The 23,089-nt window shown below is 42.8% G+C and overlaps 2 protein-coding genes across 25 annotated transcripts in view; one reads left to right on the top strand and one right to left on the bottom strand.

The window, feature by feature from the left end:
• BTBD10 (BTB domain containing 10) overlaps positions 1-7,649 on the top strand; it is an 86,147-nt gene extending 78,498 nt beyond the window's left edge. For 11 of the 12 annotated variants that reach the window (XM_049649805.1, XM_049649750.1, XM_049649800.1 and 8 more), the window contains 3 exons: positions 812-1,009; positions 3,431-3,541; positions 6,540-7,649. In XM_049649805.1, the coding sequence (XP_049505762.1) occupies positions 812-1,009; positions 3,431-3,541; positions 6,540-6,850 (620 nt within the window). In that variant the 3' untranslated portion in view covers positions 6,851-7,649. The remainder of the gene's footprint in view (positions 1-811; positions 1,010-3,430; positions 3,542-6,539) is intronic. The other variant, XM_049649789.1, reaches the window with a different exon arrangement.
• A 940-nt stretch (positions 7,650-8,589) lies between these two features.
• Positions 8,590-23,089, bottom strand: part of BMAL1 (basic helix-loop-helix ARNT like 1) — a 99,123-nt gene continuing 84,623 nt past the window's right edge. For 6 of the 13 annotated variants that reach the window (XM_049649589.1, XM_049649598.1, XM_049649631.1 and 3 more), the window contains 8 exons: positions 21,832-22,078; positions 20,216-20,322; positions 18,742-18,892; positions 17,789-17,877; positions 16,155-16,278; positions 13,418-13,511; positions 9,703-9,805; positions 8,590-9,008 (listed from right to left, as the gene is read on the bottom strand). In XM_049649589.1, the coding sequence (XP_049505546.1) occupies positions 8,848-9,008; positions 9,703-9,805; positions 13,418-13,511; positions 16,155-16,278; positions 17,789-17,877; positions 18,742-18,892; positions 20,216-20,322; positions 21,832-22,078 (1,076 nt within the window). In that variant the 3' untranslated portion in view covers positions 8,590-8,847. The remainder of the gene's footprint in view (positions 9,009-9,702; positions 9,806-13,417; positions 13,512-16,154; positions 16,279-17,788; positions 17,878-18,741; positions 18,893-20,215; positions 20,323-21,831; positions 22,079-23,089) is intronic. The other 7 variants (XM_049649640.1, XM_049649604.1, XM_049649655.1 and 4 more) reach the window with 3 other exon arrangements.

The raw sequence follows: 23,089 nt of genomic DNA on the forward strand, positions 1-23,089 counted from the left end.
AGTTCATATGGACAATCTGAAAAGATCCTTAAGATATACCCTAAGATACAATTGGATATATTGATAGAAGACAACATGATATAGTAAAAACTACCCTGGGCTAGGGAGGGGTTGGGGGGTTTAAGTCTGATTTTGCAAATTAGTTTTATAACCTTGGGCAGATCACTTATGAAGTATAAAATGGAGCTTGTGTTAGATACTTTTAATTGGCCCTTCTTGCTGTAAGATCCTACAGTTAGTTCCATAACATCTCTTCCTAGGATTTTTTTTTTTTTAATATTTATTTTTGAGAGAAAGACAGAGTGTGACTAGGGGAGGGGCAGAGAGAGAGGGGGGACACAGAATCCGAAGCTGTCAGCACAGAGCCCAATGTGGAGCTCAAACTCACGAACTGTGAGATCATAACCTGAGCCCAAGTCGGACGCTTAACCGACTGAGCCACTCAAGCGCCCCCCAAGTTTTTTTTTAATGTTTGTTTATTTTTGAGAGCGAGAGAGAGGCAGAGCACAAGCAGGGGAGGGGCAGAGAGAGAGGGACACACTGAATCCAAAGCAGGCTGCAGTCCCTGAGCTATCAGCACAGAGCCCGGTGCAGGGCTTTAACCCACAAACTGTGAGATCCTGACCTGAGCTGAAGTCGGATACTTAACCAAATGAGCCACCCAGAGGGCCCCTAGGAAAAGTTTTGACAAAATAATAACCACTATTATTTTGTCTGTAGGGTTGGATGTTGTGTGTGTGTATTCCTCCTGCTCTTCTTTTACTCGTCAGTCATCAAAAAAATCAAGGTATTTTTGTGGGTTTCGTTTCAGGTGCCCTAATGCATGAGTTATCAAATGATGGTGCTCGTAGACAGTTTGAATTTTATCTGGAAGAAATGATCCTGCCTCTCATGGTAGCTAGTGCCCAGAGTGGGGAGCGAGAATGCCACATAGTAGTGCTTACAGATGATGATGTGGTTGATTGGGATGAAGAGTATCCACCACAGATGGGAGAAGAGTATTCACAAAGTAAGTGTTGTGGCATGTTTTCTCTCTCTTGAGTCATCATAGATTCTCTCTGTATCTTATAATACTGACCAAAGGACAGTTTTTATAAAGAAAGTACATTGAATTCTTACCTACACCAGGTCATCAAACCATGGGCTGTGGGCCAAAATCCAGCCTATTGCCTGTTTTTATGAATAGTTTTATGTATTGTCTTTTGCTGCTTTTGCGCTACAGTGGCAGAGTTGAGTAGTTGCAACAGAGACGGCATGGCTCACAAAGCCCAAAGTATTTACTCTGTGGCCCTTTAGAAAATGCCTGTCATGCACAGAAATGGTTTGCTCTTTATTGAGTATCTGGATCTTGATGGATTTTTTTTCTTTGCATTTAGAAAGAAGCCTTCTACAGAAGTAGATCTTGGAGTTAGTAGATTATAAAAAAATCAGCTGATTTTTTTAGATTAATTTTTATTCATATATAAAATGAGAAGCTTCAACTCATTGATTTCTAGGGTGATTTTAAGTTCTAAGATATTCCCTTTTTAGTATCATATATGTGTCCTGGAGGATATAATGATCCTTCAGAAAGCTTTGTGGAACTGTAGTTAGGTATTTCTGACCAAAACAGCTTATCTTGAGCATTAACAATGACTTTTTCCTTAATAGACTTTTAAACTTTCTCTGATATGAGCCTTTTGATTTTTTTGTTGTTAGAAAATTTATATTACTTTTCTTGATGAACCCAATATAATATTTTTGAGCAGTTTTATAGGTTTGAGAAGATAGAGCTAAAAGAATGATTTGAGGAACTAGATAAAAGAACCCAGCACCTTGTTCTGTACTCCAGTCTATGTTGACTTGGTAAAGATTAGGGTTTAAGTGAAAATACAGGAATATAGAAACTTACAGAATGCCTTAGTCTCTGATTTTTTCGTTTTACTTATCCTTGTCTAAAAACAAAACAGTCCCCAAGTGGTATTCTTTTTGAAGATATTCAAAAGATTATTTTAACATAAGTTATAGAAGCTCTTTTCAGAGTTTACATTGAGATGCTCCCTTTGTATGATACACTTAGTGTTGTGATTCTTCTCTGGACAGTTGTAGTAACAGCCATTTCTGTTGTGTTTCCTCATTCCTAGCTTGTTTTCTGACAGTTTTCTGTAATAAAATGTGGAATAACAAGTTGAGCAAAACACAGGAAAAATGAAAGGCTAACAAAGATTAAAAGAGATATACTAGAAAGTATAGAGCCAGCTATAGAACATAGAAATGACATGATAGTGATAGAAGAACTATGGTTGACCTGGCTTTTCCCTCTGAGTTGTTGAACTTTCCATGTCCGTGTTCTTTGGTTTGTTTTCATGTTTTTCATCTTCAGCTTGGAAGCTTAAAGAGGACTGAAAACATTTTTACTTAATTTGCTTAAATATATTTCATTTTGTGCTAAGATGTTCCAAACTAAAGAAGATTGATTTGAGGAAACACAGCCTCTTCAGCGTGATTTTCCTAAATGTGACATACACCATTCATTCTGAGATGTCAGCAAATTTTTGTTTTAAAATACCAGTAATCTTAAGGATGTAAATCACAAATTTACCCCATGAGTAGCATCTATATACGTATTTTCCTTTTATTGGCTCTTAAACCAGCATGTTTGGTTTGTGAGTGTGTTTTTCTTTTTTTGAAAAAACCTTTGCAGTTCACCTTTTAAGGGAGATAACTCCACCTGAAAGAGAGAAGGCGAGGAAGGTCCATCACTCTAACTCCCTGAAGTTCCCAGCACATTTGGAAGACTCAACATGTTGTCAGTGGAATGTCTGTCCTTTGCAAAGCCAGTTTGCTCTAAACAGACTAACCTAGGCAGAACATGCTCGAATCTGCCATTTTTTAACATCAGTAGTAAATGGGGCTGTTCGCCTGAATTGGAAACAGTTTGTGGGGAGGGTCTTTGCCTTTTTGGGGAATTATTAATAGTTGCTCAATCCGTGAAATATAAGATGTATCCATTTTATAGTTTCTGACGAGGCAGTTTTTCCCCTTCCAGACAAGGCCTTATAGGCATTACAGCAAAGTCCTTGAGTTGGGCTGCTTGATAATGATGTGATATTGCTATCTTTTGGTTCTCTTATTTGAAGAAATTGGGGCAGATCCCATTCTAGTAAGTTTGTATATGATAAATCTTTCAGAAGGAGATTCTTCCTATGGATTGGGTTACCTGATTGGTTATTAAAGCTTTTCTGGTTTCAACTTAAGTAGACATTTGCTTATTCATTAACTGTACTGAATTGTCCTGTCATGTTGGCTAGTCACCCTTCCGCATCACTGCATCCATGATTTGGGCTTATAGGGTTGTCAGGCCCCTTTGAAGATGGAGATAATTTTAAGTTTATCTCCAAGTACTTTGATTTTTATTAAGAAAATATTTCGGTGTTTTTTGTGTTTCCAGTTATTTATAGCACAAAATTATATAGATTTTTCAAGTACATTGAAAACAGAGATGTGGCCAAATCAGTTTTGAAGGAAAGAGGTCTTAAGAAGATTAGATTGGGAATAGAAGGTAAGACATTTTCATTATTTTCTATTAATTTTCTTTAAAAAAAAAAAAGGGCTAAAAATTGAATCCCATTTGGAGTATAGTTTGAGAAATACATACTTAGAGAAGAACTCAAGTGATTACTAGATGAATGCTCATGCAGTAGACCTATAAATAACAAATGTTAGCTTCCTTTATCTGAGAAGATAGAAAGCCATTAGAAATTATTTATTCCATAAGATCCCCTAACAATATAGAGAGATGAATTTATCTTTTCTGCCATAGGTCACCTTGATGATTTTTGAGCCCATATAGTATGTTTGGGCACACATGTACATGTTCCCATAAGATTGGCAGAGCTCTTTGCCCAGTCATGATCATTGGAGCTCCTCAAAGCCGAATAGAACTAAAAACCACTTTCTGAAAATGGATGTAAAAGCATATTAGTAACTTACTGGTTCTTAAGGTATAATAATAGTTAACTTATTTTCACATTAAATACAAATTTCAAACTTATTTCATCTTCTTAAATGCGTACATTTTTAGATGCTTTTACTTTGTGATTTAAATAGATTTTTCCAAAAAAAAAAAAAATAGATTTTTCCAGATGTCACATCAGATACTTTTAAGTGCCCTTACTAAGAACAAAGTATTTCCCTTGGCATAATATGGCAAAGTGTAAAGATTAAAGGTTCTAGAGCCACACTGCTTGTGTGTTTAAATCCTATGACTTAATAGTTGTATGACCTTGGCCAGGGTGCTTAACTTCTCTTTGCCTCAGCTTCTTCATCTAAAATGAGAACATTAATGAGTACTTTATAGGGCTATTATGAGGATAGAGTGAACCAATACAGGAAAACCACTTAAAACAGGGCCTTGCACATAGTACTCTCTCAGTATATTTGTGATGCTGATAGTGGTGTTGATCAGTGACCAGTTGAGCTGTTGGAGATGACAGTAATGGGCTGCTGAGACATATGGGAAAGAACAACCAAAAATAGGGTGTTTGCAGGAAGGGGAGGAGACTTTGGGCTTAAAAACAGTGGAATTGCTCACACATTTGCTTCACCAGTGTGTGGTGTTCTCTGTCATTTTGTAAATAGTGGAATTTAGCTGTTTGATTTCAAAGCTAGAAAGAAGGCACCTGGAAGCTACTGTAGATTAGGAGGTTGAGGAAGGCCTCCCTAAGGCAGACATACTTGAGCTGAAGCCTGATGACAAGTAGTTGTAAAAAAGCCTTACATACTATGCTAAGGACTATGGACTTTCCCTTGAAGCATGAGGAAACCATTGGTAGGGTTATTTTAACATTTATTTATTTTTGAGAGAGCATGAGTGGGGGAGAGGCATAGAGAGAGCGAGACACAGAATCCGAAGCAGGCTGCAGGCTCTGAGCAAGCTGTCAGCACAGAGCCTGATGCGGGGCTCGAACCCACGAACCGTGAGATCATGACCTGAGCCGAAGTTGGATGCTCAACTGACTGAGCCACCCAGGCGCCCCAACCATTGGTAGTTTTTAAGCAAGGCTGTAATATTACACTTGTGTCAGTGTGGTGACTGTGTGGAGGACAGATTGAAATATGGTGAGATAGGAATTTAAAAGACTTTCTAATAGTCCAAGAGGAATCAAGGACAAAGGAATAGATCTGGAGACCTTTCTGAACTCTAGAGCTGCCCTTCAAATGGTAATTGATTGGGAGTGTGAAACGACATCCTGCAGAAGGTCTTGAAAACGTTTTTAGCCCTGCTTGCCCCTGAGCTACATACGTGCACATTCCATACATGGCTAAATATACTAGCTACCAATGATGCCTACATACATCCTTTATGCAATAATTATAGAGACCCTAGTGTATGAGGTTTTTCTAGTTTTTTCTGATGTAAAAAATTATTTATTTATTTAGCTAAAGAGAGAGCGAGCATGAGCAGGGGAAGGGCAGAGAGAGAGAGAGGGAGACGAGAATCACAAGCAGGTCCCGCACTATCAGCACGGACCCCGATTGGGGCTCAAACTCTTGAACCACGAGGTCATGACCTGGGCTGAAGTCGAGAGTTGGATGCTTAATCGACTGAGCTACCCAGGTTCTCCCTAGTTTTTCCTGATTCTGATATGGTCTGTGGCCCATGAGCTTAATCTTGCCCATTGCCTGTTGTTTTTCCTTCCATTGTCTGTTCTTTATAAAGTTTTTTATTGAAACATAGGCATGCTCATTCGTTTACATATTTCTGTGGCTGATTTCACTTTATAGTGGCATAGATGAGTAGTTGAAATCCAAGCTAAAATGAGCCTGAAATATTTACTGTCCGGCCCTTTACAGAAAATGTTTGCCAGTCCCTGGTCTAAACTAGCAATTCTTGCTAGTAGGAGAGAAGGAGGGGACTTACAATAGCTTCTAAGAAGTGTTATGTTTTTGGAAAAATTACCTTCCTGGTAAATGACTGAAACTTTTCCCAAACTAGAAGTGTCTTTGCTGACCTATGTGCAGAAGTGTACTTAGAACCAGTGAAGCTGGAGAGCTCTATGGCTCTTTATCTTTTAACAACAACATCAACAACAAAAAACTGAAAGCAATATAAAGAGGAGATTTAGGTTTAAGGAAATTAGAAGGCTAATGTGGCAATAAATTGTAGGCCTTGAGGCAAGATAATCCTGTGAAGGGAAAGGTTCAGCAATGTTAAGGACACACAGGTAGAGCCCAAAATGCACTCCATTACATGCCATTGTATTTGGGACCTATCCCCTCCATGCTTTTACTTTATGAATGTTTTTCTGGTGGTTGGTGTATTGAGTGGAGAGGATGGGAGAAACCTGTATGAATTGTATCTGTAGGGTTTCAGTTTCTGGCTGTTGAACTGATGACTAAGGAGATAGAATATTGGTTTCCCTTCTTTAATTTCTGTTTGTTCAGGAACTACGGCAGAAAAGCCCTCTGTAGGCTAACTTTCGCGAGAAGTGTACAGGGGTGTGTGTGTGTGTGTGTGTGTGTGTATCCTCAGTTTTTAAAATTTTTGTCTCCTCCAGGTTATCCTACCTACAAAGAAAAAGTAAAGAAAAGGCCTGGGGGCCGCCCAGAAGTGATTTACAACTATGTCCAAAGACCCTTTATTCGAATGTCTTGGGAGAAGGAAGAAGGAAAGAGTCGGCATGTAGACTTTCAGTGTGTAAAGAGCAAATCTATCACCAACCTTGCAGCAGCTGCCGCAGACATTCCCCAGGACCAGCTGGTAGTCATGCACCCGACTCCACAAGTAGACGAGCTGGATATTCTCCCGATGCACCCTCCTTCTGGCAACAATGACCTCGATCCTGATGCACAGAATCCAATGCTGTGATGCTGATGTTCCTTGAAACCATCGCATGCTACCCTTCACGGTGACGTCGCGCTCTCCTCATTCTGCACTACAAAGCCACGCTCTTCATCGTGAGATGCACATAACAATGTTTAGGATATTGCAGTGGAGGCTTTTTTAAAGACCAAAGGTAGCTGAATGGTTTTTTAAATGAGTACAACTCTAGCATCCTGAGGTTCCAGTTACATAAATGTATTTGTTTACCAGTAGGTTTGTGAAATTGGTTCTTTGTATGGGGAACTGTCCTTTTTCACACATCTAGATATTTTCAGAAGTGGTGAAAATTGGCAGCTGGGGTCTTTTCAGCTTAGATTGATACTCATCACACCCCAGGTAAAATGTAGAATATTACATAGTTGCACTTTATAAATGGTGGTTAAATGGAACTGTTCAAGCCATTTTTATAGTTGTGATGCACAATATAACTGAAATAAGTGCTTCTATCAAAGTATTCCTTCAGTAAAATGTGTATAGTTTGCTGCCCATGATGAGCAAAAAAAAAAAATGAGTATTTATCATTGGGCTTATTTGAATGATTAGGATGAGAGTCAATGCCCCTATCTATCTTCTCTCCAGTGCTGTTCTTGCCCTTTTACAGTGAGTCACATGCAGGAAGTGTGAACATCCAGTCTGCCTTACCCTTTATCTGTTCAGATATTTATTTACTAATTTTTTTTTCTTAAGAGTTATGGGATAGGAAAATGAAGTGTTTGCTCTTCATTTACTAAATGATTGTAAACTCGAGTTTTTCATCAAAATAAAATTCCATTGTTTTAATGTTTCTCAAGTTTATAACCATCTTGACCAGATCCCTTAGTCTCATAGATTTCCTGTCTTAGTGGTAGCTCATGGACCTCCAGTTTGGTTGATGTGCGATGAAGCACTTAGATTCCCTATTAAATCCGAAGCAGTGTTTGAGCTAAAAAAAAAAAAAAAAAAAAAGAACATTTTCTAGTCAAATCTAACATCAAGAGTGATGGCTTTACTAGGTTATAGGAGAACCTTAGGTTTCGGAGACAATTTCTGACACTGGTTTGGTGCTTTGTCCGTTATACTGTGCTGTTCCTCTTAGCAAACTATTTGTGCAAATTCTTTTGAAAAAAATACTCTGTGGCCCAATTCACGAAGGAAGCAAAAATGCTTTGGGTCAGGGGTTACTTACTGTGTGAAGCTATACAACCATGAGCAGAGAGGAGTTGTAGGAAATAAGCCCATTTGCTACACCTACTCTTGAATCTGTAATTTCATAGGATTTGAAATATGTGTTTAAGCAGTAACATTGTACTCACATAAAACTGCCAACTATTTGGGGAGGAATTATTTTAACAGTATAGCTAAGCTATTAACACAGGGAAATTCTGTAAGTCCTACGTTTGTTACGAAGGCCAGAAAGGCACTGTAAATGTTATGGGTGTGGCTTGTCCTTAAACACCCACTGTAGAAAGTTGATCCAGCCCTGTAGCACAAACAGTATTTATAGAACAAGGGAAACATTTATTAAAAATATTTAACTAATACATTATACTTTAACCCATATTTATAGTAAAGGATTCTTACAAGGAAGAATAAACGGCTTTATGATACAATTAGTATAAGAAATATCCACATGGGGGACTTCTTTGTAGTGTAAAAACACCATACATCTGAAATGACCATTTGCATATAAAAGCTACCAATGATGCTTCTGTGCACGATGATTAAAAAATTCAACACAAACAGAATCCAAAATATACAATTAATGCAAGCTATCCACAGCTAGCCCAATAATCAATGATGAGAAAACACTGGAGCAGGCTTAGTTCCACTTTGTCTGAAGTTACACATAGTAAGATTGACTTGTATCAATGGCTCTGAGGTGGCTTTTATGAGGACAGTACATAAAAGCTGTTCTCTCCTTATCCAGTAAGCTTCACAGACTGTAAAACTCCACCAGTAATGCACTTTGATACTGTAGCTGTTGCCAAAGCAACATGTAGTGTTTACAGCGGCCATGGCAAGTCACTGAAGTCAACAGGACCTCCCAGCCCAGCATCTGCTTCCAAGAGACTCATTATGACGGCCATTGCTGCTTCATCATTGCTGGGACTGCTTGAGCCTTGGTCGTTTTCTATCATGTCTATGCCTATGTGAGGGTTCTCACCTGTGGGAGAAGAGGAAGACTGGTCAGTCATAATCCCAAAGCATGTTTAATATTAGTAGTACATAACAGTAAGGGGAGAATGGTGAGAAAGACTGCGTTGGGGCTGCATTGCCTTTTTTTTTTTTTTTTTTTTTAAAAACTTTGCTGTGTCTCAGAATAACCAACTTTTTAGAAACAAAGTGCTGAAAATGCAATAAAGATAAAAAGCATTGGAGTTGACCTCATTTTAATATTCTGACATAACCAGTTACAAGGAGGGAGATACAGAAGGAAAGACAAATAGGAAGGTAGGGATTTAGGAAAAAAAAGATATGGAAAGACAAATGGAGAAAAAGATGGGTGAGATGGGAGAAACAAACTCTTTATCACTTCATGACTTTTAATACCCTCTGAAATGCTTATTGATCATCCTTCCAGGCTTTATCTCTGAACCTTCAGCAGCTCTCCCACTGAAGATTTCTGGCCCACATGGGAAAATGGCTGTCTCTAGGCTGCTGGAGTCTCCTTTTGACTTCCAGGGACAAACCTGGAATCTCCACCTGAACTCAACCACTAAACTGAACTTTGAAGTAAAGATTTAAACAAATTTTAAACTAGTTTAGAACTAGTGTGTTTTATTCATTTCTTAAAATTGACTTCATGCCAGATGTTGTGCAAGCTTCTGACAGTGGAAACGAGTAATAATGCTACTTACCAAGAATAGAAGAACTATCAGAATATGGATAACCTGGGTTTTCCTGAGCCTGCCCTGGTAGTAGGCCACTGGAAGGAATGTCTGGAGTCCCTCCATTTAAAATCTACGAACAAAAAGTGAAGTTTTTGTATCACTAACAGTTTTAATCAGTATTGGACTCAAGATCATCAAGAAAACGAAGCATGTTGAAAAGAGAAAGGTAGGGGGGGAAATGTTCAGTTTCCTATTCGAGGATTTCAAACAGGAAGGTATTAGGAATGGTCACAGTAAGATAAACCTCTCCCCCAAATTATTTTCTCTGGATGATTCAGCCCACACAGGCAATTTAAAGACCGAGTAAAAGCCCTAGAGCATTTGTTTACCTTGGATCACACTATTCACATGATTCTTGAAGGCCAAGGACTAAAACCTCAGCAGCTGATTAGATTTCCAAGGAGGCAGTGATTGCGAGTCTTGCCAGTAGGTGGCATTACAAATTGAAAACTCCAAAGACCATATGTTTATGTATGCTGTGTTTATCAATATTTCCTATATGCGAAGTTACAACTAAAAATTTTTAAAATTAATAAACCTATTATATGTTAACCTGAATAGCATTTTAATGAAAAATAGCTTTTTTAAAACAACAAAAGTTCAGAAATGTCCTTTTTTTTTTTTTTTAAATCAAATGTCTGGCTTAACTGGATTTAACTGGATTCTCATTTTCTTCTCCTGTTTAGATGTTGTTTGGTGGAAAAGGGAGGTATATTTGAATAGTCTTTTCAAATAACTTTGGTATTCTGATGATTCTATATCAAGACTCAAGTGGAAGTTTCTTAAAGATTAGGTACAACGTGGAATCTGAAACCTTATTGGTGAAATTCTTGTACTCTAGTATATAAAAATGCATCGGTGTACCTTTGGATAATTTTGCGTTGGTCATTTGGAAAATACTGGCTGAGTCAGGCAGATCTAAATATTGACACATTTCACCATACATCAAAACATCACCATCCTTAATATTACCTCTATCAGCAGAAATACCTTTTAAATTCCGGGAAACTGGTGAGCTCAAAGTAGCAGATACAAGTTTTCCAAAAACTCTAATCTTTGCTTGAAAGCTAAAATTTTCTCACTGGCAACAAACACTGTCAGTTGTTTTCCTTGCACTCACGTACATTTTCAAGAAAATGTCTCTAAATACTCAAGTCTGAATAACCGCAGTTTGCAGTAGTAAAAATGGCATATGCTATGACAAAAACAATTTGTTTAGCTCATAACTTGGTCATGCAAGTGCTTTCCTTTGAGGCAACCAGGGCAGTACATAGTTCATGCACATTCCCCAGTTGTATCAGTATGAAAACATTGACTCAAGGATTTTATGCGGTATTTTTACTGCTTATTAAGGACATTCTAAAACCGGCTTGAAAATTTATTTTTTTGTGAGTTGATGGTGGTGAAGAATACAATGACTACTAGTACAGTTTGGTGCCACTGCCGTGATTTTTGCAAAAGCACCAGTTTTACCCGACACTGCTTTTGCGCTGTCAGTTCCTGTATTAACAGTGGGAGAAAAAAAAGTTTTACATTATGAAAATAGTTTTGGCCTTGGGAGACCCCTGAAAAGGTCCTTCCCCCTCAACACCCCTCCCCTGCCCTCCAAAAAAAAAAAAAAAAAATGCAGATGATATTTTAGGGGAGCTGCCACTTTATCTGAACCTACCTTATGCCTCTGGATGTCCAGACTCTCCCTGGACCTAGGAGGTTCACTTAGAGCCTCACTTTTTAAGCTTGACTCTGAATGAACTAGTTGTCAAACTGAATGGCTCATTTTTGGACCTGCCCAATTTGAAAGTGACTGGGAAGGGCTGGAAGCCTGGGGCCACCTTTACTCTCATGGCTTTGGCACAATGCTGCTGTCATTTCTAACTCCATCTTGTTTAAGCTGCTCTTATAAGTCCTGTTCCTGAGGACTCCTATTCAGAATTTCTTCCCATTTTTATAAGCCCCCCCCCCGCCCCCCCAAAAAATTCCGTAAATGCCTCAAAAATACTTGGGGCATTGTGATGTAGAGTACACTTCTGGATCTCTGCAGTTGTTGGTGTGAAAAGAATCAACAGTCGAGACCTGAATTTAAAGTTTTGGCCTATACTTGTTAAGTGATTAGCCCAGCATTTAATATTTGGGAACTTAGATTTTGTCACCTGTACGGTTGTTAGACTAAGATGAGAAAATGTGTAAGTTCCCTGAGTAATATTTAAGCACTCTACTGGAGTGATAACCTTTCAGAACAGAGTAGCGGGATTCTTGGTAATACCAGGAAGTCAAAGGTCTAAAAGTTGAAGTGAGAAGCAGAGAAGGGGAGCCCACCCTAAGGAGATGCTGGACCCAATATGGATGGAGGATCTTGGGATAGAACAGACCTAAGAGCAAAACCTGCAAGCAGGGATTGAGGATGTGCCAAGCCTAGGCTTTATCCACTGGTGCTATTTTCTGAGTCTAACAAAGGCCAGGAATTTTCACATATATTACCTTATAACAGGGCTTAATGTGCAAAGATGCCGGCTGTCCTAACCTATAGTAGCCTCGTTATAAAACAATAAAAAACAAGAACTAGGACTAAATAATTATACAAGGGCACATAGCTAGCACATGGCAAAGCCAGGCTTCAAGCTCGGGTTTTTCATTGACCACTCTTACCCATTAATTGACTTTCAAACCTTTATCGGGTTTGGAAACTTATTTTCAAATAGAAATTTTTACAGAAGATTCATGTATAAAATAAAGCTGCCCTGGTAGAAGCAAGAGTCCCGACCTTACCCTTACCCTCTCCATTCCCCCAACTGCCCTTGCCCCATCCCACCTGCCAGCACCACAGCTCCTGGTAACCTCAGCCTCTGAGGAATGCAGTTTTGAAAACCCATGTCCTGCGCTTGACACAATTTGTGTTCTAGGAGTCCTGTCTGTGTAAATTACTAATATTCTTTCTTTCTGTATGTTTTGGGAGATAGGAGAAGGATGATCTATGTCCAAAGATGCTGGCCCTTGGATTATCCTAATCTATGTTGACATCAGGCACTATAAATGCATGTATGATTTACAGTTAAGATGGCCCCTACACTTGTAAATTATCTGGCAAAGATGGAAACAAAAGAGTGGTTTCTAAGCCTATTTATAGTGCAGTCTTCTAGCCAACTCTTCATGAGGGCTGGTGACATAAAATTCTTGTGCTGTCACATCACAGGAAACCTAGGTAGCAGATCCCCCAGGTATTCTGCAGCTGCAAAGGCATGGTTTGGCTTCCACAGCACCAAAGTTGCTTCTGGTAGTATTCCTATTTCCAGTGCCTGCACTGGACACTGAGGATATTTTTCTCCCTTGACAGTTTTTGGTAAAGAACTAGATAGTTTTCGGTGCAAGGCACTCACTGATGCTTTCTTCATGGGAGCTCTTGAAATACTCCCTCAGTGTGGTGGCCTCCCCATTCCTTAGAACATCCTTTCTGCCTTCCTGCATTCACATGAAATAAATCCTCTAAGGATGTCAGCAAGCCTCCCTAACTCCACCGGTATGCATTCTACCTCAACTCCTATAGATGCATTTACTTAAAAGGAAAAGAGCGTCCACGTTGTTTCAGCAACCATCACTAATTATTTACTCCCACCCCCAGTATTTCAACTTGGGAAGAGGCTCTCCAGATCAAGCAGGGCCTTAGTCTGAGAGTCATCAGTCTTACCTTTTTGCCTCCTGGAGAAGAGGCATCAGGGGGAGGTGTACTTGTGATATTTAATGGGCTGGAGCCACAACTGGAAGGCGATGACCCTCTTATTCTGTCAGAGAAAAGAGGAGTTAGTTATTTCGTCTTTCATTTTCTTCAGTGGTGTGTGAGGGGTGGGGGTAAGGAGAGGATGAAGACCCAGAATAGGGATTGGCAAACTTTTCCTATAAAGGATCAAACTAACTATTCTAGGCTCTGTAGGACATATGGTCTTGGTCACAATTATCCACTTCTGCCATTGTAGCTTGAAAGCAACCATAGACCATATGGAAATGAGTGAGTGTAGCTGTGTTCCAATAAAATTATATTTAGGGCGCCTGGGTGGCTCAGTCGGTTAAGCGTCTGGCTCTTGATTTCGACTCAGGTCATGATCTCATGGTTGTGAGCTGGAGCCCCACGTGCCGACAGTGTGCAGCCTGCTTGGGATTCTCTCTCTCATTCTCTCTCTGCTCCTCCCCCACTTGTGGGCGCACCCACAAGCTCTCTCTCGCAAAGAAGCAAACATGTAAAACATGATATATACAAAAACAGGCGAGAAGCTGCATTTATCCCACAGGCCCTGATCTAGAATGCAGACCCTGGAGCCTAGCATCTCCCTGACAAAGCCCTCGGATTAGGGTTTGCATTTCAGGTGGTTGAGTTTCAGGTGAGTGGCCAGTTTCATTTCTTACAGTATCCAGATCTCAGAGTTGGAGGGGGCCTTAGAAGTTCCCCCTGTAGCTTTTTGCATACCATGGACTAGAACCCACAGCAAGTGACTTATCCTCTTCCCTACAAATACTTTTTATCTAGTGAATATTCTAAGGAAATGGAATGTGCCAGGGTGGTTCAGCCACACCTAGAAAGTAGCCTTGCAGTAGTGGTAGCGGCAGCAGCAGCTGTCCCCACCGCCTTCTAAAGCAACAGGTGATGAAAAAGGGGTCCGAGTCCTCTCAGCTAGTATGTTTCTCAGTATAGTAGATTAACAGAGAGAAGAAGTCTTAGAACTGTAAATCCACATATATGCTCGCCAGGCTCAAGGACCTCAGGAAAGGAAGCCATGGCCTAGCGGTGAAGCTTGAGTATGGTGGCTGCTGTGTGACCACCAGGCCTTTAGCTTCTACGTGGATGAATGCAACTTGCAGGTTACCCAAGTACCCCTCCCTCCATTGCCTAGTAGCCTTCTGGCCATTGGCCTGTATTGCCCCGTTCTGTAGAGCTGGGAGTGAATAAGCTTTCTCTCTCCTGGATCATAAGCTCCTCAAAGGTAGGTTACAGCTATATACCATGCACCCTTAGAACACACAGATGGGTACTAATTGCTTACTGAAAACTTAGTAAGCTTACCAAACTTACTAATGCTCACCTTCGTCTCTTCCTATTCCAGTCTAACTTTCCATAATGATTAGCACAACACTTTGGACATCTGCTCAGCCTCCTACAATGAATGGGCTCTTACAATTTTTTTTTTTCCCTGTCTAAACTTCTTAGCATTATTTATTAGGATTCTTAGCAATCTCCCTTCCCTGCTTCAGCTCATGCACTCTCCCTTTTTTGTGTGATCATAAAGAAAACAGACTTCTCAAAGATTATAAGATCCTTGACGTCAAGGACTGTTTTCTACTGTTCTTGGGTGGTTTCAAGCATCATTATCAGTGGTTGGTAAGATTCTGATTATCACTGCACACTGCCCCACATCTTGAAGTAGACTCAAGGGGCCATACCCATCATTCACAGAGGGTTGGAACAGAACTATTCTACCCACTGGGATAAGAGCCTCCTCTATGGCTAATGAGAAAGCAAGACCAGCTTTCAGTTCTCCTGAGAGAAAATCCATGGCAGGAGAGAATAATTTTTCCCTTCTCCTACTATGTTCCATTAAGTGTGCATTCCTAAGGACCTGGTTACTACCCTCTTGATTCCCCAAATTCAGATGAATTTATAACTGCTTCCCTCTCAATCACTACTCTTAAAGACTTAGATGTAATTAACAGTGTTTGAGCACACACTATTGTCACTTTCTGTTGTAGGAACTTCCCGGAGATCTCTCACACTCCTAGGACAATCCTTGAGAGATACAGTTATTGCCCCCTTTTATGGTTTAGCTCAACAGACACCAAAAAGTTAAGTGAATCTCTTAAGCACAGCTAAGTAGAGGCCCAGAACTCAAACCCAGGTAAATTGCTTCTGCTGTCTTTCATATGGAAAAGAAGCCCCCTCAAGAGAGCTTCTATTACTAACTGAAATGCTTGGTCTCTATTACTAAAGCCAGGCAGCTTTTTGACTAGAAGCAGCGAATGTCTTGTTAAGGCCCAGGTCACCGGCTGTCATTGCTCTCCTGTAGTCCTGTAATGTCCATGTTCATCTGTCCTTGTTAGCTCCTTAGTAGTAAGAAAATTTCCTTTAACTCTGGCCTGTTTGGGTTTTGCTTCTTTAAGGCAAGATTTTTCGTTCTCGACACTACTGACATTTTGGACGGAAAATTCTTCGCTGGGGGTGGGGGGAGTTTGGGGGGGAGGCAGTCCCATGTCCTGCAGGATGTTGAGCAAGCTGCATCCCTGGTGTCTGTCTATCCATTGCATGTTTAGCAGCAACATTACCCAGTATGGCAACCAAAAGTGTCTCCAGCCATTACAAAACATCCCTTGAGGGGGAGGCAAAAGGCCCTGGATTGAGAACCACTGGTTTAAGGGAGCGACTAGAAGATATTACTTGCCTGTGGATCTCCATGATTTCTTCAGCAATCATTCGACCTATTTTGCCTGCCCCAGCCCTGGTTCCCCCTGGAATCCCTGGAACAGTGGGGTGGGTCCTCTTTGGGCCACCTACAACAAAGGAATCTGAGAGTGGGAAAGGGGAACCGAGGAAGAAATGCTATTATCAGTTAAAACCAGTTCATCTCGTGATCCACTTGAAGTTCAACCTTAGGGTTATGCCCTAGAGGACAGCAGGGCCATAGCTTGTCAGGAAAAGGCATTCCAGCAGAAAGCTCAAGTTTGCTTCCAGGATCAGAAGCCAAGGCAAAGCATTTAATTCCCCTCAGGCACTCAACATCTGTTTCCTGACCACCACTGTACTGCCGGCCAGCCTCACAAGTCAGCATCTCTGCCCTCAAGGAGCTCACTGTCTAACAGGGAGACAGACAAGAACAATGGCTGAAACAAGGTGTGGTAAGTTTGGCAGGGAAGCGCAAGGCACCCCCACTCATCCAGGGCCAAGTGCAGCTTCCTGGAAAAGTTGAACTCTGAGCTGAGTCTTGAGAGAGGAGTATAAATTAGCTTGGCAGAGAGGTAAGGAGGGGAAGGCATTCCACGCACAGCAACTGATCTATGCAAGACCACTGAAGCAGGACAAAACTGGTGAGATGACTCCAAGAAACTCATCATGAAGATGATAAAGGAGTGATAGATGAGACTGAAGACAGGTACCAATCAGATCAGGAAAGGCCTGGGATGCCATGTAGCATTTGGACAGTATCCACGGACGATAAGGAGTGCCAAAGGACTTGACACAGAAAGGGCGCTCAGATTGGGTTATTGGAAAGTCCACTGCATGGAGAATGATCTATAGTGGAAGAAGGGGATTGGTGGCGGGCGGGTAGTGAGACTAGGGTTAGAAAGTTATCTGCAATAATCCAGATGACAGATGGGAGGGTGATGGAAGTCTAAGTCCCTAAGTAGAAGGGACAGGATTTCGTGTTCAGATACAATGGGCGAGAAGGAGTTGTCAAGGTTTCTGGCTTAACCAACCAGATGAGGGAGTGCAGAGAATCGGTTTGGAGATGCCGAATTTCAGGTGCCTTTGAGACTCCTGGTGGCTCTGTCCAGGAGGCAGTTGGAGAGACAGACCTAGAGCTCTGGAGACAGACCGGATGTAGGAGTCACTGATGGAGAGGTAGGGGATGAAGACAGCCAAGCAAGCAGAGGTGGTCCCGTGGAAGGATAAGTCAAGCGCAGAACCCAGGGGCTGGAGCCAAGCCAGGGAAGGAGCCCCACTGGGTGTGGCACATACCCCAGTGCTGACACCACCCTCCTCCCACCCCAGGAGCCAGTCACAGTCAACAAAACGCACTTCACGCAACACAGAGGAAAAGCGCAAGAGGAGAAAGGACTTTGCTGTTTCAAGGGCTTCCAGGGTGCAGGCAGCCTCAAGAAAGGCAAAATAAGCTCCGGGTTTTCCAGGCTCAGCAGAGAAGATGAGATGACCACGTCGTTAGCGCTCATCCCCTTGAGGCCTCCCTCGTTCCATAAAATATGGTAGCTGGGGACACCAAATACTTGGGGGGATGGTATGCTGGCCACAAGCAGCTACTCATGGGCAAGCCCCGATGCCCCTGCGGGACATAGTTACCTTCTCCAGAGGGCAGCATGCTGTCCATGCTGTGGGGGGACGCTGTGAGCTGTGGGAAGGTTGGGTCCCCGCCTTCCAGGACGTTGGCTCTGTGAACATCCCAGCAATAAGGAAACATGAGTCAGGCCTGCTCACGACCGTGCAGCTCGCACCTCGGCCAAGGTGTCCAGGGTCCACTGTGGACCTGGACGGGCCAGAAAACGAAGGGTCTGAGTGGCTCAGCAGGTCTCCTGTCTCAGCAGTGGCTCAGCTGTCTGAGAACACAAGGGACATCATCCCGGCCTTTGGCCTCACTGCCTGCCTGGGCCTTCCTAGTTTGTGTGGGACACGGTCCAGCAGAGATGGTGACTGTGGCAGCCCGCCGCCATAGCTACAAGGCCTCCTCTCCTGCCAGTCTGCAAGGCACCCCACCCCAGCCCCTCACTCAGCTCTAGCCACAGGCGGGGCTTTGGACACCACGGGGAAAGAGAGGTGTGGTGCAGTCCTTGCCAAGGAAGAGGTCCTTCCCTTCTCACCTAGCAGGTCTTTGAGGCAACGCTCCAGCTGCCAGTGCTCAGGCTACCGGCCTGGTGGGCAGGGATACCCGCCCATCCTCAGCCAAGGCTACTGTGAGCTGGCACCTGTTTGTCACCCCTTCTCCTCGTGGCAGTACCCGTGGATGTCCTGTGTGCAGGGCCTTCAGAATTCAAAAGCTAACTGCTTTATTGGGAAGGAAATGTTGCTGTTTCTTGGAGCAATTCCACAAGCCAGGGGCCTGCATGCTATGCGTACTGAAGCATGTCGTTAACAGAGAAATTTTGGCTTCTGCCCATCCTGAGGCTTCACGGGATATGAACAAGGTAGCAGTAAAGGATGTGATGCCGGCTGTCGCCTGTACCCCCCTTGCCCAGGTAAGGAGCCCAAAGCATTGATCTCTGAAGCAAGGGAGCCTCTGATAGAGGAAAAACACTTACAAAACAACAGTGTTGGTTGAGACGATGTATTCTACTTCCTTGGTCCAAGGGTTCATGAAACTGAACCATCGACTCCGCAGCGTGATGAAAGAACCATCTTTGATTTTAAACTTATAGCAATTAGTCGTAATCTTTTCTCTTGTCTGTAAAACTGAAAATGAAAAAAAGAAACCATGAATGTTGTTTCCTCAGACCCATGTATTAAAGTAACCAAATCCTAAGCGCACTCAGGCTCCATGGCATCACTCTTTAATAAGCCAAGGGAGCTGGCACTCGGAGAACAGGCTGTTTCTGAGGGTTTGATTCAGAGCCTCTCAACGGCATTTATGAATTTCTCGCTAGTTTTCAGTGTACAAAATGGAGGCTCTAGGGAATAACTGACTGCGTTATAGACCTCTGACCGGAATCGGCTACGAAGTGTACCACTAATGAGAAAAAGCGCTGTCCAAAGGGCCCGTGTTCTTTCCCCATCATCAAGCCAGAGGACAGTACAGCATTTTTAGGACAGCAGAATCCAGGGAGGTCACTCACCTATTCACATTTTACTCTTTTACGTAACTAACAAGCATCTTTCGTGTGCCAGGCACCGGAGATAGAAGAGGAGACGGGATGGGACCCCCACCCTCAGGACAGGAATGAGACGCAGCTATGCAGAAGAAGAGGTCAGAGCCTCGAGGGAGGAAGAATCCAGCAGTGCCTGAGGAGTGGCAGGGAATGAGGAGATGTCTCTCTGCAGGCAGGGGTGAGGCGTGAAGCTGAGGAGGTGGGGCAGGGCCAGGAGGGGGAGGGTCTTGAGTGCCTGTCAAGGGTATTTGGCCTTGAGTCTAAAGGCGGGAGGTTTAAGCAAGGATGTGACGGTACGCAGCTCAATCGACTGGGGCATAAATGGGCTAACTATGAAAGATGGAAGGTGAGTGGGGGCAGAAGGGAACACAGAGGCCTGCTGGATGTCTATCACAGTGGTCAGCTGGGCACAAGGGCTGAGCTCGGGTTGTGGCAGTGGAGGTGCAAAATGGGGCCTCTTTGGAAACGCATGTCTGAGGTGAATGGACAGGATCTGGTGGACAGTGAAGGAACGGGTCAATACTGGTTCCTCTCTCAGGAGGCTAACATGGGGCAGTGCCCTAAGTCAAGAGGAAAATACAGGAGGCATTGCAGGATTTTATGGAAAAGAGAATCAGATCTGTTGGAGCCATACTAAATCTTTACAGGGTCCGTGTAAATTCTCTGGGCAAGAGATGCTTTCTAGAAATTGAACTGTCCTATGTACACAAAAGTGCTAGGCTGTCAGTGGGTTCTCTGTAAGGAGACAAACAGGGCCTGGGAACATCGGCTTCTCCTCTTCAGAGATGTTCTGGCCTGGAGATTCCTAGGCTGGCTGACATCACTGGGGGCAGATTTCTCTGGAACACTTATGTGGACTAGTGTCGAAGAAGAGGGACGCCTTAAACTTAAGGCCTTTTGTATAGCTTACCTTGCCTATGACATTCTGCGAGATGTCCTATGTCATCTTGGTGAAAATATTCATAACATGATGTGCCTAGAAGTTCTTGCGGTAAATATGCCAAAATAGCTGTTGCCCTAGAATTTTTTTTTAGAGAAAAAGTTAATTCAGACAATTAGCCTCTCTGCAGTGGATGAACCCCACTACCACCAGTGAGAACAAGGGTCAAAGCTGGCTGGATTTTCAGAGGGCTTACTACATGGATGTATTTTTGTTGGTGCACCCGAATCTAACCAACGCTATACAAACAGAGGGAAAGAAAGTAGCCTTTCAAAGGGGTCATCATCCCAAGAAAGGAGGCTTAGAAACGATAACTAGTCAGATAAAAATGTGGTAGGCAATCTAAACCCCAGTGCAAATTTCCATTTTACTACCCCCCTCTTTTTTTTTTTTTTTTAAATCAGGATGACCAAACATTGGAAGTTATGGCGGCAGGGGCCATAAGGACCTTGAAAAGTGGTGGTGTCCTTTTCCAACACACAGTGACTATTTCTGATAGCCAGAAAAATGATCTGCCTGTGAATATTCTCAAGGAGGCAGCAGAGAGCAGTGGAAAACACGACATCTGGGTTCTTAGCTCAGGTCCATTACCACTAAGCTGTGAATTGGAGGTAGCCAGTCTTCAGGCTGGGCTCCAGTTCCTCACCCGTAAAAAATAAGATTGGACCAGATCAGTGCGGCCAACAGAGCTTTCTGCGATGGAAATGTTCTAGATCTGTGCCATTAGCCTCATGTAGCTATTGAATACCTGAAATATGGCTACTGAGCCTGAGGAATTTTTCTTTACTTTTTTTTTTTTTTTGTAACTTAGATGCAAGTTCGTTAACATACAGGGTAATATTAGTTTCTGGAGTAGAATTCAGTGATTTATCACTTACCTATAACCCCTAGCACCCATCCCAAAAGTGCCCTCCCTAATGCCCATCACCCATTTAGCCCATCCCCCCACCCAACACCCCTTCGGCACCCCTCAGTTTGTTCTCTGTATTTAAGAGTCTCTTATGGTTTGCCTCCCTCTCTGCTTTTATCTTCTTTTTTTCCTTCCCTTCCCCTATGCTCATCTGTCTTGTTTCTTAAATTTCACATGAGTGAAATCATAGGTATCTGTCTTTCCCTGACCTATTTCGTTTAGCATAACACACTCTAGTGCCATCAAGCCTGAGGAATTTTTAACTTCATTTTGATGAAATTAAACCTTGAACAGCCATATGAGATCACCACAGCCAAGGACTACTCCATCAGACAGCTCAGGACTAGATCATCTTCTCCAAGCCCTACATTCCAGAATTCCAGTCACTGTAGTGGCCCAGGAACAGTCCATACATTCAGATAGCATATATCATGGCTACTATTTCTCTTCTGGCCATGGACAAACCACTCTACTTCACCATCTCTGCATACCAAGGACATTAAAGGGAAACATCTCTGTATTTATGATGATATTCCGAGAGGTCTCAGTTTTTAGCAGAGATCCCCATCACTTCCTTCTCTCTTAGAAAGCCAGCTGATGGCCCAGTCTTCTCTGCTTCACTCAGAGCTGAAAATCTTGTACCATTCTTGTTCAAGGGTAATACACAGACTCTTACCTCTGGTCTACAAAAACAAACTTCCCGTCTATCGCGTGCCGAGACACATATTCCATAGACTTCACCCTGATTTCCCCGTTCACCGGCTGTGGAACCACGTGAGAATGTAGTCGTCCGATTGCGACAAGGCAGCTGAGATTACAGCCCTCGTTGTCTGGTTCACTGTCTTCATCCAGCCCCATCTTTGTGGGCGGCCAGCTCTTCAGATACCCTGTGCTGTGGATGGTGCAGAAGCTCTTTCGATCTGCTAGAAAGCAAAATCCGTGGTCAGTGTCAGCACAGCGCCGTGTGCGCGGACACGGGCAGCCTTGGGTGGGCTGGGATGCCAGAAGGGAGTCAGAAAAATAAACAGAGCTTTACTCTCCGGAAGTGAGACTCTAGTGAGAGAGGACGACACAGAAATAGACAACTATCATCTGGTGTCATATATGCCGAGCAGGGCCGGTTATGCCAAGGCCGTCCCATATACCAAGGAAGAGGTATCTAAGTCTACCCGGAGAGAGGAGGCTGCCCAGGAAAACAACATAGGAGGTGGATGGATCAAGAAGGATGAGCACTGGCCAAGGGACTAGAATGTGCGGAGGCTGAGAATGTTCCAAGGCACAGAGGTGCGCCCTGTACAAGAGACAACAGAGAGCTCTGGGTGGTTCAAAGGGAAAGGGCAAAGCTGAAGCCTGTCTCCAGCTGAAGACACAACACAGATTGAGGGGCAAATTGGGGCAGATTACTAGGGTCTTAGACTATTTGCTAACAAATGTGTTTATGAGATGGGCAGTGGAGAGCTTCTAAAAGTATGCAAGTGGGGAAACAGCAAAAGCAAATCGTGCTTTGGACACCTGAGAAGCAGAACGATACGTAAACTGGAAGAGACTAAGAACCAGGAGGAAGACAAGCATGAACCAAGAGGTGATGACCACTGGACTCTGGTTCCGCAGTGAGGATGAGGCAGGGAAGGATGTGGGAGAAGTTTCTGAGAACTGCTGAGATTTGGTATGAATATCAAAACACTTGGTATGAAAGAGAATGAAGAGAACGCCAACAGTTTTGGATTGAATTAGCTGCTGGTGCTATTCGCGGAGCCAGGGAAGAGAGAATACACAGTATGCTTTAGAGAAGAGGGAGAAAGCTTTCACTTTGGGACACACGGAAGACGGGACACCTGTGAATTTCATCAACAAATCCTTATGGGGTGTTTCCCAAGCATCAGGTCTGTGCTAATTACTGGGAAACTGGGAAACCAATCAGACGTGCCATCATG

The sequence above is a fragment of the Panthera uncia genome, chromosome D1 (genome assembly GCF_023721935.1).
Source record: "Panthera uncia isolate 11264 chromosome D1, Puncia_PCG_1.0, whole genome shotgun sequence".
Lineage (NCBI taxonomy): Eukaryota > Metazoa > Chordata > Mammalia > Carnivora > Felidae > Panthera > Panthera uncia.